At 49.4% G+C, this 17,504-nt stretch overlaps 1 protein-coding gene across 1 annotated transcript; it reads right to left on the reverse strand.

Moving 5' to 3' along the window:
- Window positions 1-11,948: 11,948 nt before the first annotated feature.
- Window positions 11,949-17,472, reverse strand: ZNF408 (zinc finger protein 408). The gene is made up of 6 exons (XM_064364970.1): window positions 17,426-17,472; window positions 17,191-17,324; window positions 16,615-16,892; window positions 15,691-15,752; window positions 15,204-15,463; window positions 11,949-13,505 (listed from the first exon to the last, which is right to left on the reverse strand). Exons 2-6 carry the CDS (start codon window positions 17,240-17,242, stop codon window positions 11,995-11,997), a joined length of 2,163 nt encoding a protein of 720 aa, XP_064221040.1. The 5' UTR covers window positions 17,243-17,324; window positions 17,426-17,472; the 3' UTR covers window positions 11,949-11,994.
- Window positions 17,473-17,504: the final 32 nt, after the last annotated feature.

Genomic DNA, 17,504 nt, shown 5'->3' on the forward strand with positions numbered 1-17,504 from the left:
AGGCTGGAGTGCAGTGGAAGAATCTCGGCTCACTGCAAATTTCATCTCGCTTGTTCAAGTGATTGTCCTGCCTCAGCCTCCCAAGTAGCTGGGATTATTTTTGTATTTTTAGTAGAGACAGGGTTTTGCCACGTTGACCAGGCTGCTCTCAAACTCCGGACCTCAGGTGATCCACCCACCTCGGCCTCCCAAAGTGCTGGAATTACAGGCGTAAGCCACCGTGCCTGGCCTGCTCAACATGTTTCTAAGATTCATGCATGCTGTCCATGTCAGGAGTTCCTTTCTCCTAATGCTTTGTGGTCTGTCACTGAATGAACATAGCACATTTTATGTGCTGTTCACCTGTTGATGGGGGTTTGGATATGTTTTCAGTTTGGGGTTATTGTGAAGAGTGCTTCTATGAATATTCTAGTACAAATCTTCAGGGGTAAATAAGCACTTATTTCTGTTGCGGTATATGCCTAGGAGTGGATTTGCTGGGTCATAATGTAAGTGTATGTTTGTTTGTTTGTTTGAGACAGAGTCTCACTCTATTGCCCAGGCTGGAGTGCAGTGGTGCAATCTCGGCTCACTGAAACCTCCACCTCCTGGGTTCAAGCAAGTCTCTTGTCAGCCCCTGAGTAGGCATTATAGGCATGGACTGCCACGCCTGGCTAATTTTTGTATTTTTAGTAATGATGGGGTTTCACCATGTTGTCCAGGCTAGTCTCAAACTCCTGACCTCATGATCTGCCCACCTGGGCCACTTATAATCCCAGCTACTCGGGAGGCTGAGGCCTAGGCCACCTATAATTCCAGCTATTTGGGAGGCTGAGGCATGAGAATTGCTTGACCCCAGGAGGCAGAGGGTACAGTGAGCTGAAATCGAGTCACTGCACTGCAGCCTGGGCGACAGAGTGAGACTTTGTTAAAAAAAAAAAAAAAAGAGAGCAAGCGAGCGAGCACTGGTTTAGGAGTCCAGTGCTTGGTATCACCATCTGTAAAATCAGAATTATAACAACATTCACCTCACAAAGGTATTGTTGAAAAAATTAAATAAGTTTGAGATAACACTGGCCTCTTTGCAGACTTTTTTTTTTTGAGATGGAGTCTCGCTCTGTTGCCCAGGCTGGAGTGCAATGGCCCACCCCACCACCATGCCCAGCTATTTTTTGTATTTTTAGTAGAGATGGAGTTTCACCATGTTGGTCAGGCTGATCTTGAACCCCTGACCTCAGGTGATCCGCCCGCCATGGCCTCCCAAAGTGCTGGGATCATAGGCATGAGCCACTGCACCTGGCCTCTTTGCAGACTTTTACTCACAGTTGTGGGCCTGCTGAGTATATGACATTCTTATGTCCATACATGGCTATCTTAGCATGGGCTGCTATAAAAATTACTGTAGGCCAAGCTGTGGCTCATGCCTGTTATCCCAGCACTTTGGGAGGCCAAGGCAAGCCAATCACAAAGTCATTGGTTTGAGACCAGCCTGTCCCACATGGTGAAACCATGTCTTTACTAAAAATGCAAAAATTAGTTGGGCGTGGTGGCATGCACCTGTAATCCCAGCTATCGGGAGGCTGAGGCAGGAGAATCACTTGAACCAAAGAGGTGAGGTTGCAGTAAGCCGAGATTGCACCACTGCCCTCCAGCCTGGGTGATAGAGCAAGACTTCATCTCAACAAAATATATATATACTGTAAACTGGGTGATTTAAACAACAGACATCTACAAGGAGTCTTCAAAAATTTCATGGAAAATGTGTATTATGAAAAAAACTGCATAGATTAAAAAAAATTTTTGCACCATAATAAACTCATACTAACTTGCTATAACATGAGTGAACAGGATGTAGTTTGAGGCACTAAGAAAGATAAGACATCAGTTTGAAGTGAGCCTCTATCAGAGCAAGATGAAATCTGCTAAAATTGAAGCAAGAACAAACAACTTCATGGTGAAGCTTTGGTGGAAGAATGGTGGAATCATTCATGCTTTATGAAAAGTTTATGGAGACAATGTCCCAAAGAAATCAGCAGCTTACAAATAACCAACTCATTTTAAGAAGGGACAAGTGAGCCGCGTGTGGTGGCTCACACCTGTAATCCCAACACTTTGGGAGGCTGAGGCGGGTTGATCACCTGAGGACAAGAGTTCAAGACCACCCTGGCCAACATGGAGACACCCCATCTCTACTAAAAATACAAAAATTAGCTGGGCATGGTAGCGCATGCCTGTAATCCCAGCTATTTGGGAGGCTGAGACAGGAGAATCGCTCGAACCAAGGAGGTGGAAGCTGCAGTTAGCTGAGATTGTGCCATTGCACTCCAGCCTGGGTGACAGAGCAAGACTCTGACTCGAAAAAAAAAGACATTTTTTGGACAAATGAAAACACTTAAATATAGGTTAGGTATTTAATGCACCACCATGGGTGCAGGACCAAGTGACCCGGCACATGCTTAGTCTTCAGGGTCTGATATGCGCCCCCAGCCTGCAGAAACCGTTCATTCTCCTTGGAACTCTCCTGGCCCCAGTTGGTACCATACAGCCAAGTTTGGTATTCCTGCCTTTCAGCACAAACACATGCCTGCACACTTGAAGCAGATACTCTTTTTTTTTTTTTTTTTGTGAGATGGAATCTTGCTCTGTTTCCCAGGCTGGAATACAGTGGCAAGATCTCGGCTCATCACAACCTCCACCTCCCAGGTTCAAGCAATTTACTTGCCTCAGCCTCCTGAGTAGCTGGGATTACAGGTGTGCACTACCATACCCAAATAGTTTTTGTATTTTTGGTAGAGACAGGATTTTACCATGCTGGCCAGGCTGATCTCCAACTCCTGACTCAGGTGATCTGCCCGCCTCAGCCTTCCAAAGTGCTGGGATTACAGGTGTGAGCCACGAACTCGGCCTTAAAGCAAATACTCTTTCCCTCTAAGAGCAAGGCCATAACAAAGCTGGGGGCAGGGGGTGCATTTCTGCTCAACCAGTTAGCATCAAACAAAATCATGGGTAAAGACCAATGCTAAAGTGTAAGGCAAAGCTCTATAACCACTGAAAACAGTAAAATAATATTCCAAGACAATGTTAGAGAATTTTAGGGCTCAAAGGAAGACCAGATATTATTAAATCCAGCTGTTTGCAAGCCTAGGGCTGTGTGTATGTTCTAAAGGGCGGCCTTGTCTTTCTGCATATATTTTGTTAAAACCTCAAAAACTGTGAATTTGCCTTAAGATAAAAATGAAATTTTTTCCCTTTTGGCTGAAATTTTTTCTCTTTTGGTGGTTAATAATCTTATGTTTTTCTCAATTTAATCAGCAGTTTTCCATTTTTTTCTTTTTTCATTTCTTTTTTTGTTTTGCTCTTCTGGAGACAGTGACTTAAGCAGTTTTCTATTTTGACTAGAAAATGTAAGTTGGCTGGGTATGATGACTCACACCTGTAATATCAGCACTTTAGGAGGCCCAGGTGAGCAGATAGCTTGAGGTCATGAGTTTGAAATCCGCCTGGCCAACGTGGTGACATTCTGTCTCTACAATACAAAAAAAAAAAAAAAATTAGCCAGGTGTGGTGATGAGCGCCTATAATTCCAGCTACTTGGGAGGCTGAGGCAGGAGAAACATTTGAACCCAGGAGGCGAAGGTTGCTGTGAGCGGAGATTGCACCACTGCACTCCAGCCTGGGTGACTGAGTGAGACTCGTTCTCAAAAAAAGAAAAGTATGAGTAAGTCCATTTCTATTTAGGAAAAATCTTTTTAAATATGGGATCCATAAAAGACAAAGATGTTAGCAAATGGTTCCCAAGATTGGGAACCATTTCATTCAACTGCCCCGTCTCTATGTGGTCATGGAGGAAATGGAGTGGGGACGGTCATGCAGAATTGGTAGTAGAGTCAGGATGGAAACCCAGACTCCTGCTTTAGACCAACACTTTCCCCTCTCACAATCCTTGTCCCCTGACATTCTGGTAGAGTACGACCTCACTGGACCATAAAGCTGAGCCAGAGAACACGCACCTAAGGTAGAGAACTATTGTGTGGGTGAGGCTGGCCTGCCCCAAACAACTATACCTAAGGACACATGTGAAGTCCCTTAATTTTGCTTGTCTTCCTATTTAGGAAGACTGATGACAATACTATTAAGTACAATTTAGTAAATTTATTTTTATTTTATTTTACTTTGGGATGGGGGAGCACACTGTTGCCCAAGCTGGAGTGTAGCAGGCTGGAGTGTGGTGGCATGATCATAGTTTACTGTAGCCTTGAACTCCTGGCTCAGGTGATCCTCCCACCGCAGCCTCCTGAGTAGCTGGGAATACAGGCATGTGCCACCATGCCCAGCTTGTTTTATTAATTTTTTAAAAATTTTATATTTTTATGTATTTATTTATTCAGATGGAGTCTCACTGTGTCACCCGGGCTGGAGTGAAGTGGCACAATCTTGGCTCACTGCAACCTCTGCCTCCCCAGTAGCTTGGGTTCAAGCAATTCTCCTGCCTCAGCCTCCCCAATAGCTGGGATTACAGGCGCACACCACCTTGCCTAGCTAATTTTTGTATTTTTAGTAGATACAGGGTTTCACCATGTTGCCCAGGCTGGTCTCAAACTCCTGAGCTCAAAGTGATCTGCCCGCCTCGGCCTCCCAAAGTGCTGGATTACAGGCATAAGCCACTGCACACTGCCTAATTTTATATGTTTAGAGACAGGGTCATGCTGTCACCCAGGCTGGAGTGCAGTGGTGCAATCATAGCTTACTGCAACCTTGAACTCCTCGACTCAAGCAATCCTCTTGACTCAGCCTCCCAAGTAGCTGGGACTACAGGCACGCACCACCATGCCTGGCTAAGTTTTTTTAATTATTTAATAGAAACACAGTCTCACTATGTTGGTCAGGCTGGTCTCTAACTCCTGGCTTCAAGTGATTCCCCTACCTTCTTCTCCAAAAGCACTGAGATTACAGACACTAGGCCTACAATTTAGTAATTGCTCACCATGTACCAGGTAGGTAAGACTTATGAGGTAGGTACTATATTTATCCCCATTTTATCGATGAGGAAACTGAGGCACAGAGAAGCAAAGTGACTTGCCCAAGTTGATGTAGCTAGTCAAGGTCAGAACCCCAACCCAATCTCAATATGTCTAAAGGTGGAACTCTTTATGATCTGTGATGACTTGCCGGGTCCAAAGGTCTCTGAACAGTATCCGCTTTTTATTCTAAGATTCTTCTTGCACTAGTAAAGTTGCACATCAGGACAGAAGAGCCTCGACGGGCCCTCGATTTCTGATTTTGGGCTCAGCAGCTGTAGACACTGTGTGGACTGACTTGCATCTGTGAAAAGGCTCCAGCAACATCCTCTTAGTGTCCCTGCCCTATAGCAAGGAGAAGCATCCAAATTCAGTATTACACAAAATCATTAAAAATGACCTTATCAGGAGTGAAGGAGAGGAGAAGCGTGGAATAAAGGGACTTTCAACATTATAATTAATACAAATTATATTATGGTCAGGTGCAGTGGCGCATGCCTGTAATCCCAACACTTTGGGAGGCCAAGGAGGGTGGCTCACTTGAGGTCAGGAGCTAGAGACCAGCCTGGCCAACACGGTGAAAATACCAAAATTGGTATTTTCTACTAAAAATATCCAAATTGGCTGGGGATGATGGCACGCACCTGTAATCCCAGTTACTCAGGAGGCTGAAGCAGGAGACTTGCTTGAACCTGGGAGGCAGAGGTTGCAGTGAGCCAAGATCGTGCCACAGCACTCCATCCTGGGTGACAGAGTGAGACTGTCTCAAAAATAATAATAAAATAAATAGGCCGGCACAGTGGCTCACACCTGTAATCCTAACACTTTGGGAGGCTGAGGCAGGTGGATCACTTGAGGTCAGAAGTTCAAAACCAGCCTGGCCAAGATGTTAAAACCCCGTCTCTAATAAAAACCCCAAAAAACCAGTCCGGGCATGGTCGCTCACACCTGTAATCCCAGCACTTTGGGAGGCCAAGGCAGGTGGATCACCTGAGATCGGGTTCAAGACCAGCCTGGTTAACATAGTGAAACCTCATCTATACTAAAAATACAAAAATTAGCCGGGCATGGTGGCAGGTGCCTGTAATCCCAGCTACTCGGGAGGCTGAGGCAGAAGAATTGCTTGAACCCCGGAGGCAGAGGTTGCAGTGAGCTAAGTGCCACTGCACTCCAGACTAAGGGATAGAGCAAGACTGTGTCTACCAAAAAAAAAAAAAAAAAAAATCTGCCTCAAAAAATAATCAAAAATAAATAAAATAAAATTATATTGAAATCAGAGGGAAACAAATATATATTTAGAGACAGTGTCTTGCTGTGTTGCCCAGGCTAGAATGCAGTGGTAAAATCATAGCTCACTGTAGCCTTGAACTCCTGAAAATATTTCCTCAGTGAAAAAAATACTCCAGTGATTAGTCTTTCCAAGAATGGTCTGCCTTTTATTTGAGCTGGAAGAGCACTAACTTCGAGTCAGAAGGCCTGAATTCTGTCCTGGTTCTGCTGCTGACTGGTCTCCTGATCTTGGCAAATGACTTGTGTTGAGGCCTCTGTTTTCTCTGGGTAACTGTAACATGAGGAGCTTGGGTGGTGCTGTGTAATGCCCATTCTCACTTGAGCTATGCCTGTTGGCAGAGCAGACTCCTGAACCACCTGCCTTTGAATCTGTTGGCTCTGTTCTGACCTTGCTATGTATCAGGGACGGCTTTAATGGAGAAAAAATTCTCCATCTGTGTGGCAATGTAGAAAGGGAGTGTGAGCATCCCAGCTGTTGGCTTGGGGGTATGTAGGGTGTTGGCAGGCCTCCCCAAGAGCCCAAAGCATCCCCACTCCCTGCACAATTCAATTTCAAGCAAGGAGCGTGTCCCCAGGATGCTTAAAACACTAGCCAGATACTGCTGAGCAGTCGTGAGTGGAAGTGGCCCTGCCTGAGTCAGGAGCTGAAAAGAAGTCGTGTAGGCTCCAAGTCACAGGGTAGCTGACTAAAAACTAATCTTAGCTGTTGTCTCTCAGGCTTCGGATGGTGTGGCCTTTCTCTTCACAGATCACCACGATTTCCTGCTGTCCTCCCGCTCCTTGGACAATTTTAGGCTTATGCTTTGCCAAGAAGTTATTCGGATTGGGCAGGCAACTGGGTTAATATCAGTGGCAAACCAGGAGGCACAGGGATGCCTGTGACATCGTGGTCAAATGCCGGGAAGCCAGAAAACCACCCGCATTAGAATACTGGCTTTCAGCTGGGCATGGTGGCTCATGCCTGTAATCCCAGCACATTGGGAGACAGAGGCACACAGATCACTTGAGATCAGGGGTTGGAGACCAGCCTGGCCAACATGGCAAAACTCCATCTCTATTGCCCAGGCGCAGGGACTCACGCCTGTAATCCCAGCACTTTAGGAGGTCAAGGTGGGTGGATTACCTGAGGTTGGGAGTTTGAGACCAGCCTGGTCAACATGGTGAAACCTGTCTCTATTAAAAATACAAAAAATTAGCTGGGCATGGTAGTACACACCTGTAATCCCAGCTACCAGGAGGCTGAGACAGGAGAATCGCTTGAACCTGGGAGGTGGAGGTTGCAGTGAGCCGAGATCATGCCATTGTACTCCAGCCTGAGCGACAAGTGCGAAAACTCTGTCTCAAACAAAACAAAACAAAACAAAACTCCATCTCTACTAAAACTACAAAAATTAGCCAGGCATGTTGGCGCACACCTGTAATCCCAGCTACTCAGGAGGCTGAAGCAGGAGAATCGCTTGAACCTGGGAAGAGGAGGTGGAGTGAGCCGAGGAGATCGCTGCACTTCAACCTGCGCTACAGAGTGAGACGGGGTCTCAAAAAAAAAAAAAAAAAATCCTGGCTTTGCCTCTGACTGATGGTGTGATCTTGGCGTCCTCTCTGAGCCTTAGCTTCTTTACCTGTAAAACAGGGACCACAATTCCTATTTTGCAGGACAGTAGAGGCATAAAACAAGCAAGTCTGTTTTTTCCATCTCTCTTGCCTCCTGCCCCTCAAGGGAATTCCATTTGGCTTCCCCCAGCTCTCCCTCAGCTTGCCAGTGCCTTCCAGAAACTTCAGCTCTCTTAATAGCAATGGACGTTGCTGACCACATCCCCCTTGATGAAACTCTTCCATCAGCTTCAATGGCACGCACTTTGTAGGTTTTTCTCTTCCATTGGGTGCTGTTTGTAGTGTCCCCTGATGAGCCTACCTCCTGTCACTGAACCTGAAGCACTGGATCACCCTGGCCTTGGTCTTTCTCCCTTCTCTCTGTATTGAAGAAAACCAAAATATTTCACCCCACAATATAATTCTTTGATATAGCTGAAGATGGCTATTCAGGAAGGCTGGAAATACAATAGCTGAAAAACTGTCCTGTGTCGGGGGAGACTGGCATCTGCAGAGAAAACTGAAGGGAGCCGGGTGCAGGAATCCCAGCACTTTGTGAGGCTGAGGTGGGCAGATCACTTGAGATCAGGAGTTCAAGACCAGCCTGGCCAACATGGTGAAACCTGTTTCTACTAAAAATACAAAAAGTTAGCCAGGCGTGGTGGCAGGCACCTGTAATCCCAGCTGCTCGGGAGGCTGAGGCAGAATCACTTGAACCCGGGAGGTGAAAGTTGCAGTAGCCAAGATCGTGACATTGCACTCCAGCCTCGGCAACGAGAGAGAGAGACTGCCTCTCAAAACAAACAAACAACAACAAAAACACTACTTGGATGCAGCCAGGCCTTCTCTGAGCCCTCCCTTGTCCAGATCTAGAAAAGATTAACCGCGAGTCTGAGTCTGACACCTTTAAGATGGAAATTTTTTTTTGAGACAGTTTTCCTCTGTCACTCAGACTGGAGTGCAGTGGTGCGATCTTGACTCACTACAGACTCTGCCTCCCAGGTTCAAGTGATTCTCATGCCTCAGCCTCCCCAGTAGCTGGGATCACAGGCGCGCACCACCACACCCAGCTAATGTTTATAGTGGTGCCGGGGTTTGCCAGGCTGGTCTCCAACCCCTGAGTTCAAGCAATCCTCCTGCCTTGGCCTCCCAAAGTTCTAGAATTACAGGTGTGAGCCATCATGCCCAGCCAAGTCTGACGCCTTTAAAGGTCTGATGGAAACATTTATCCCTTCTGATGGCTGCTACATTTTGACATTTCATTTACATCCTGAGACCCTCTTTGCTGGCCAGGCCTTCTCTTCTCTCCCTCTCACCACCTGTCTTGCCACCATTTCCTGATTCACCACCATAAACTGTTCTGGGCCCTGCTCTGAGCCCCCTCAAAACGGTATAAAGGTGTCAACCATGTGATCATTTCTTCGAGATCATACATTTTGTAAGACTGCTGTGCACACTAACGTGTCTGTATGCCTTTTCTATTAATTTGCTTATTAATCTGCCTTTTGTCACTTTTTCAGCAAATCTTCAGAGAGCAAAGGGAAGTTTTCCCTCGTCCCCTACAGGATTCTCCCCCGGCTCCCCCAGCCCCAGTGACCCCCTATTTGGTAGGGACTCCTATGATGCTCCCTCTAACCCCAACTTTCCTCCCCAGGCTTGTAAGTATTTCCAATTGCTTATCTGTGGTCCCTCCCACAGGCACTTCAAACTCAGAATTCATCCCAAACCCAAATCATAATTATCCCAGGTCCCACCGATACCTACTTACCTACTTTAGAAACCTTGAGGCCGGGCGTGGTGCCTCATGCCTATAATCTCAGCATTTTGGGAGGCCGAGGCAGGTGGGTGGATCACCTGAGGTCAGGAGTTCAAGACCAGCCTGGTCAACATAGTGAAACCCCGTCTCTACTAAAAATACAAAAATTAGCCAGGCATGGTGGTGGACACCTATAATCCCAGCTAGTCAGAAGGCTGAGGTGGGAGGATCACTTGAACCCAGGGGGTGGATGTTGCAGTGAGCCAAGATTACGCCACTTCACTCCAGTCTGGAGACAGAGCAAATCTCCATCTCAAAAAAAAAAAAAAAGTGGGCAGGGCTTTGGCAGAACCTAGTTACGAGGGTCCCCTGATCTCTGCTCCCCCTCAAAAAACAATAAAAATTTTTAAAAAAGGAAAAGAAAACTTGAGTCAGATCTCCCTCTTTTCCACTGTTTGAATTGTGTCACTTGTGTCTCCGGGAACACATATCCACCCACCCACAGCCCTAACCCCGGCCTCCGCAGTGCCTCTCTGACCTCATTGCCTCCCGTGCTGTCTTGATCTCCCGGCTCCTGCTGTCCACACTGGGCTTGTCCTCACTGTGCCCCGCTCAGAATCCAGCTCCTCCCCAACATTCTCCTATTATTCAAGCCTCTGCTTAAGCCTTGCTCTTAGAGGCCTTTGCTGACTGCCTTCTGTATGTAAATCCCACTCCCATTCGTCACCCCAGCCACAGTACAGTGGCTTGATCACGGCTCACTGCAGACTCAACCTCCTGGGCTCAGGCAATCCTCCTCCATGAGCTTCCTGAGTAGCTGAGACCACAAGTGCATGTCACCACTCCTGACTATGTTGCCCAGGCTGGTCTTGAACTCCTGGGCTCAAGTGATCCTCCCATCTTGGCCTCCCAGAGATTTGGGATTACAGGCATGAGCCACAGCACCTGGCCACCCTGCATTACTTTTAAAACGTTCAACACTTTTATCATCTGACATGAATTTGTCATCTTTCTTTCCACACTAGGTGAGCTATGTGAACACAGCAACGACAGTCACTACATCCCTAACAACTTGCATTCAGGAAGCACTTAGTAAACATCTGCTGGATGAATGATTCCACGTCCCTGCATGTCCACAGCTACCACCCTATTCCCAGCCACCCTGCAGACTCCTAATTGACTTACCCACAACTGCACTTTGCTTTCCAATCCATTTCCTAGCTGTCTTTTCAAATCCAATTTTGATTCTGTTATCCTGTTCAAAACCCTTCAAAGTGCTCTTCAATGTCCTGAAAATGAAGTCCAAACTCCTGACCCGTGGTCCTGTGTGATCTAGCCCTCCTCCCTCTTTGTGTTTCCCCCGGCCTGGCCATGCTGGTCCTAGTAACTCAGACCTACCAGTCTCTCACCACCTCCCCTCCCACCTCCACGTCCATCAAGCCACAACTGAAACATGGGGCAGCGGCGAAGAGTCTGACTCCAGCGCAAGGTTCTGTGGGCTGGAATCTCAACCCACTCATAGCACCGTGACCTGGGGCAGGATACTTAAAGCTCTTTGCTCCTCGGTTTCCTGATCTGTAGGAAAAAAAAAAAACCACTCCTCCTACCTCACAGGGTTGTTATGAGGATTATATAAAGCACCGGCCCACAGTAAGGGCTGAGCATTATCCTTTTTGGGGACGTCTTCCCTGGCATCCCAGGCAACATTAAATTGCCCTGTTAAACAAGTTCACAGTACCCAGCTCTGCCCCTTTCAACTTTCATTGATTTCTGCCTCCCTGCCCCTGGCATAGGTGGATCAGTAAAGGGTACTGCCTCTGACTGCCAAGTTCATAGCTGTGTCCCAGTACCTAGCACAGTCCAGGTCACAGTAGATGCAAAATACGTCCTTCCCTGAACAGGGCTGCCTTTAGACCAGGCACACAGAGGGCACAGATCTGGCCCTAGCCACATCCCAAGGTGTTCAGTGTTAAAAGCCATTCAATTTGCTTCCAAATTGAAGTGCCGGTCCTCAAGGAGCTCCATAGGTGTGACCATCCCAGCGTGAAGCACTCAGGCAGCAGTAGCGCTGCCAACGACCACTGCCTCACTGGGTGCCTGCAGCAGCACGCACCCTGCAGCGTTCCCAGGGAGGGAGGCAGAGCAAGCTCTACTGATGCCAGCACAAAGATCTCTACTTCAGAAGAGGTCTCACCTAGTAGGCTTGGAACACGATTTGGTGGTTCCTAAGCAGGAAGGGAAGTCCTTGACCTGTCTCTCACAGTAGACTCTAATCCCTACCAGGCAACCCCAAGAAAGAAGATGCAGACACACAGTGAGAAAGCACAGGGCTTTATGGAGCCGTGTCAGAAGGCGAAGGCGTCAGGTGCCTGTCTCCACCTCTACCACCTCTGCCCAGGCGCTGAAGCCCAGGTCCTTATGAATTAGCACCAGGCTGGGGGCGGCGCCCGGCTCCTCTGGCACCACGAAGCACTTCTCCCGGCTCTCTGAAATAGTGACCTCCACAACATCCCTGACAGGGGAGACGTCCTGCTCTCTGTGTGTGTCCATCAGTTGTGGCTCAGCCTGCAGGAGCATCACAGTGGGCTCAGAAGCAGCAGAAGGCACAGAGGGTGGGCCAGAGGGCGCCTCGGGCCGGTGACTGAGCTGGTGCCGCCTGAGGCTCTGCAGGAGGGTGTAGCCCATGCCACAGGTGGGGCAGCGGTAGGGTTTGTCCGCCAAGTGAGATTTGAGGTGGCGCCGCAGCTTGGTGGCCAGCGTGTAAGCACGGCCACACTGGGGACAGGGAAAGGGCCTCTCTCCGGAGTGCAGGCGCTCATGAGCTCGGAGCGTGTGGGGGTCTCGGAGAGCCTTGCCACACACAGGACACAAGTGGGCCTCCCCGGTGTGGGAGATGAGATGGCGCCGCAGTTCAGGCAGCTGGGGGAAGGCATCTGCACAGTGTGGGCAGCGGTAAGGACGCTCCCCAGTGTGGAGCCGCAAGTGCCCACGTAGGTTGCCCCGCTGGCGGAACGCCCGGCCACAGTGCGGGCACAGGAAGGGCTTTTCTCCTGTATGGAGCCTCATATGGTTCCGCAGGGAGCCCTGGTTGGCCAGGGGCCGCCCACACACAGGGCACGGGCAAGGGGCAGGGGCAGCTGGCACCTGGTGGGTCTTGTGATGCAGCCGCAGGGAGGGCCGGCGGGCAAAGGCCTTGCCACACTGGTCACAAGCAAAGGGCCGGGCACCTGAATGTACCACCTGGTGCTCTTTGAGGTCTCGCCGGGTGCCATAGGCCTTGTCACACTGTGGGCAGGGGAAGGGCCGCACCCCGCGGTGGCCCAGTGTGTGAGCTTTGAAGCTTTCCTCTGAACTGTAACTCTTGCCACACTCAGTACAAAGAAAGGGCTTGTGGCCTGTGTGCACAAACGCGTGCTTCTTTAGGTGGCACAGCTGCAGAAATGCCTTGCCACACTCCCCACACCGGTACCGTCGCCCCTGCTTTGGGGAGCTTCCTGCTGGGCAAGGAGGGCTCCGGGAGAGTGCAGGGAAGCCAGGCTGCTGGGCTCCAGGCTCTGGGGTCTTTGCTCTGGGTGGGCACTGATCACTGGAGCTGGGTAACTTCTTGGCTAGGTAGGCATGCAGCTGGGTGCCCCTGGCAGAAGATGAGAAACTGGCTTCACTGCCATCTGGGTCCTGCTGGGTAGCCGAGTTGCTCTGAAGTTCAGGTGGAATCTGTGCCTGGGGTGGGTATTCCTCATCCACGTTACCATCCTGAAGCAAGGGGCCGAGTGGCTGGCTATCCTTGGAAAGTTGGTCCTGGGTGGGGAACTGAAGTCCAGGGCTCACCACACTCTCTGCTTGGTTGTCAGGGGGTGACTGTGAACCAGGATCTGCAAGGCAAGGATGGGGTGCTGGGGTTAGGGAGCTTCAATGCAGGTGGTGTTACCAGAGAATTACAGGAACAGATGTTTTCTCCTACCCAGTCCCTGAGCCTCTGAAGGAGCAATGATATCAATCCCTTCCCTAAAGCATGGGGTGCCTACTCCATTCATCATCCTGTCCAGCCGTAGGTGCCTCCTGGAGAAATACTCCTGAGAGCTGTGGTGCCCCAGCCACCTGGATCATCACTAGAGTAACACCATCCCAGATGAAGGATCCCCTTGTTCACCCTCTGGAGATACATATTTAGGATGTGATTCAAGACCCCCTTCCAGCCAGGCATGGTGGCTCATGCCTGTAATCCAAGCACTTTGGGAGGCCGAGACAGGCAGATCACTTGAGGTCAGGAGTTCAAGACCAGCCTGGCTACCATGGTGAAACCCCGTCTCTACTAAAAATACAAAAAAAATTAGCAGGGCATAGTGGCGCACACCTGTAATCCCAGCTACTTGGAAGGCTGAGGCAGGAGAATCGCTTGAACCCAGGAAGGGAGGGCTGCAGTAAGCTGAGACTATGCCATTGCCCTCCAGCCTGGGCAACAAGAATGAAACTTCATCTCAAAAAAAAACGCCAGGGGTGGTGGCTCTGGCCTATAATCCCAGCACTTTGGGAGGCCAAGGTGAATGGATCCCCTGAGGTCAGAAGTTCAAGACCAGCCTGGCCAACATGGTGAAACCTCATCTCTACTAAATATGCAAAAATAGCCAGGAGTGGTTGCAGGTGCCTGTAATCTCAGCTACTCCAGAGGCTGAGGCAGGAGAATTGCTAGAACCCGGGAGGCGGAGGTTGCAGTGAGCTGAGATTGTACTACTGCACTCCAGCCCGGGCTGATAACAGCGAGACTCAGTCTCAAAAAAAGAAAGACCCCTTTCCCACCCTAGTTCATCTGTAAAATAAAAGAACCCCCACACTAGAGAGAAGAAACATGTGAGGCTGAAAACCCTGTACGTATGAAGCTTACTCTCTTCCTTACTCTTCCAGGAAGCTCTTAGGAAGGTGAAGGTTGCAAACACCTGTATTGTTATTCCAAAGAACAGACTCATCACTCCTCAACAGAAAGCACTGAATGACAATTTATAGTCCAAGACTGTCCCTTGCCTGAAAATTCTAGCCTTGCTGTATCTACCAACCCTAAGCCATTCAGTCATAATCCTTACCCAATACTAATCAATGTCCACCTTCCTATCCCATGTTGAACGATCCACCTTAAATCAGATTTTGAAAAGTTACTAAGGGCCAGGTGCGGTGGCTCAAGCCTGTAATTCCAGCACCTTGGGAGGCCGAGGTGTGTGGATCACAAGGTCAGGAGTTCAAGACCAGCCTGGCCACCCTGGTGAAATCCTGTCTCTACTAAAAATACAAAAATTAGCCAGGTGTGGTGGCATGCACCTGTAATCCCAGCTATGCAGGAGACTGAGGCAGAAGAATTGCTTGAACCTGGGAGGCGGGTTGCAGCGAGCTGAGATGGCGTCACTACACCCCAGCCTGGGCAACAGAGTGAGACTCCGTCTTAAAAAAAAAAAAAAAAAGCTACTAAGACTCTGTAGCATCCTTCCTTACCGCAATGAGCCACGAACTCTGCTTTGTCTTATCAACAGGTTGTTTTGGTGGGGAAATTGCTGAGGAACCAGCATTTATTTGACACATACCTGTGCAAGGTTCTGCTGCATCCTCTCCGGGGGAGGCCACTTCCTGCTGTACAGCAGACTCCACTTCTGTCACCACTGCTACAGCTGCCTGTCTGTCCAGCCCGGGCTGGGCGAGACTTGGGTCCTCAGAGGAAGGCCGGGGCCACAGCAGCAGCTCAAAGCCGGGCAGCACCACCTGGTACACCTGCAGATGGAGCCGCTCGCTGATCCGCACTGGGGCCACATTTCCCTCACTCTCCAGCCTGCCCTGCTGCACCAAGCTGCAAAGCAAAGTAAGAGCCACCTAGGAGATGCTCACTAGTCAAGTGGTGTTCCCTGAAAGCCCCAGTCCCCAGGCATCTGAGTCCTAAAGGACGTCATGCCTTTGGAACATTCACTGCAAAAGAACACTGGGTAGGGAATGAGAGTCAGCATTGGGTTCCAACCCAAGCCACAACAGAAAGCCTCAAAGGAACAAGTATTCATGACACACTCTCCTCTAACTTACCTAGTCCAGCCAGAACTCTGCTCACAGGCATGCACATCTCCCCATGGGCCTAATGACAGGTTCTGAAATAAACCAACAAAAGTCCTTCTCAAATGTGTTTGAAGGGGTCGGGTAGGGGGAAAAAAAACAAACAGATTTTGAAACCTTCCTGGGACAAATTTAAGATGAAACTTCTGGAAGGTTAGAAGCCTCTGGTTCTACCTCTAACAGGAGAGTGCTGTCTGATTCTTCATTCAATAAAGACCAAAAAGTCTGTCTCCTTACCTCCCTTCCAAGGGTGTGCAGAATTACTAAATTGAACACATTACTGTCTTCCAGTGAGTACTAAACAGAAAAACTAATAAGGAACACCAGCTTTTTAAAATGGTACTTATTGGGCCAGGCACGGTGGCTCACATCTGTAATCCCAGCACTTTGGGAGGTCCAGGCAGGTGGGTTACTTGAGGCCAGGAGTTTGAGACCAGCCTGACCAACATGGTGAAACCCTGTCTCTACTAAAAATACAAAAATTAGCTGGGTGTGGTGGCAGACACCTGTAATCTTGTGCAGTGAAACCCTTTATCTGCACTATTTAATCCCAAGAGAGCCATTGCTTTGTTTCACAGTTGACTTAAATGAGGCACGTAATTTAACGAGTTAGGTGACAAGGCTGGAATTTGATCCCATGATTTCTTAATTCCAAAAACCTTAGATCTTGACCTTCGTCACTGCTGACACTATACGAACCCAGCTTTCAACAACTTTTCAAATCTCGATTCCTTAACTACTACTGCTGAGAGGAGGAGACAGTCTGGAGAGAAGGGACAAGACCATCTCCTATCTCTTGAAATACCCTCTTTCTTCGAACTGAAGAGCTGTTTAGAAATGTCCAAACCTCCCTACATTTTCAATGGCGGAGAGCAGCCACTCTATATATTTCAATACCTCCTCCGGCCGTGGCTTGACTCCCTTGCCCTTCTCCTCGGAGACAGACTCCTCTTCCAGCGGCCCCCAGAACAGGCCGGGCTGCAGGGGCTCCCCGACACACCAGACCCCCAAGCGCTGTTCCCTGGCACGTGAGGGGCCAAGGGCCAAGCCCCGGGGGAGGCTCTTTAAAGCGAAGAGGGCTCGGCTCGGCCTGGGTGGGACGTCCTTGAGGCTCGGCGCACAGCCTTCTCCGGAGGGGTTCCATCCTAAGTCCAGGCCCAGGCGCGGCTCAGGGGCTGCAGGGAGAAGGGAAGACGGTGAGGGAGCCGCCCAAGAAGGCGTGGGGTGGAGAAAGGTGTGGGAGGAAACCGCAGGTCCATGTGGGCCTGCGGAGCCCGAGGGATGGTTGAGGGCTCTAAGCGGGCCCTGAAAGGTTTGAGGGGGCTCAAAGGCTCTTCAGAAGGCCCCAGCGACTCTGAGGGCACCGGAGGATCCTGGGATCGGGAGGAGAGGAGACTGAGGAGAGAATTGACCTTAGAGTGTCAGATCCATCTGGGCTAAGGCTGAGGGTCGCAGACATCGCAGGTCACTCACCAAGCTGCGGCGCCTTCTTCCCCTCCAAGAGCAGCTCCTCTGCCTCCTCCATTCCGGGTCAGAAAGCCTCCTCCTCCGGAAGTGAACGTCCTCTTCTCAGCTCCTCCAGGAAACAGTCATGGACTTCCACATTTCTTCTCAGGAAAGAAGCCTCAGAGTCAGACCTCATTGGTGCAAAGGACGGGGAATTTGGGAGTACTGGGGAGGCAGAATTCTGTCCGAAAGAAGTACGAACCTAGGATTCCGGAGGTCCACCAGGGATTCGAGTATCTAGTAAAGCGGAACTAATTGTTCCAGCCACCTCTTTTTGGGAG

The sequence above is a fragment of the Aotus nancymaae genome, unplaced genomic scaffold (genome assembly GCF_030222135.1).
Source record: "Aotus nancymaae isolate 86718 unplaced genomic scaffold, 86718_ANA_hifiasm-v0.15.2.pri h1tg000059l, whole genome shotgun sequence".
In the NCBI taxonomy this organism is placed as follows: Eukaryota; Metazoa; Chordata; class Mammalia; order Primates; family Aotidae; genus Aotus; species Aotus nancymaae.

Coding starts and splice junctions, on each gene's coding strand:
- ZNF408 (XM_064364970.1), bottom strand. CDS start 17,242: ATGGAGGAGGCAGAGGAGCTGCTCTTGGAGGGGAAGAAGGCGCCGCAG. Junction 16,893..17,190: donor GAAGAAGGCGCCGCAGCTTG/GTGAGTGACCTG, acceptor TTCTCCCTGCAG/CCCCTGAGCCGCGCCTGGGC. Junction 15,753..16,614: donor TCAAGCCACGGCCGGAGGAG/GTATTGAAATAT, acceptor GGTTTATTTCAG/AACCTGTCATTAGGCCCATG.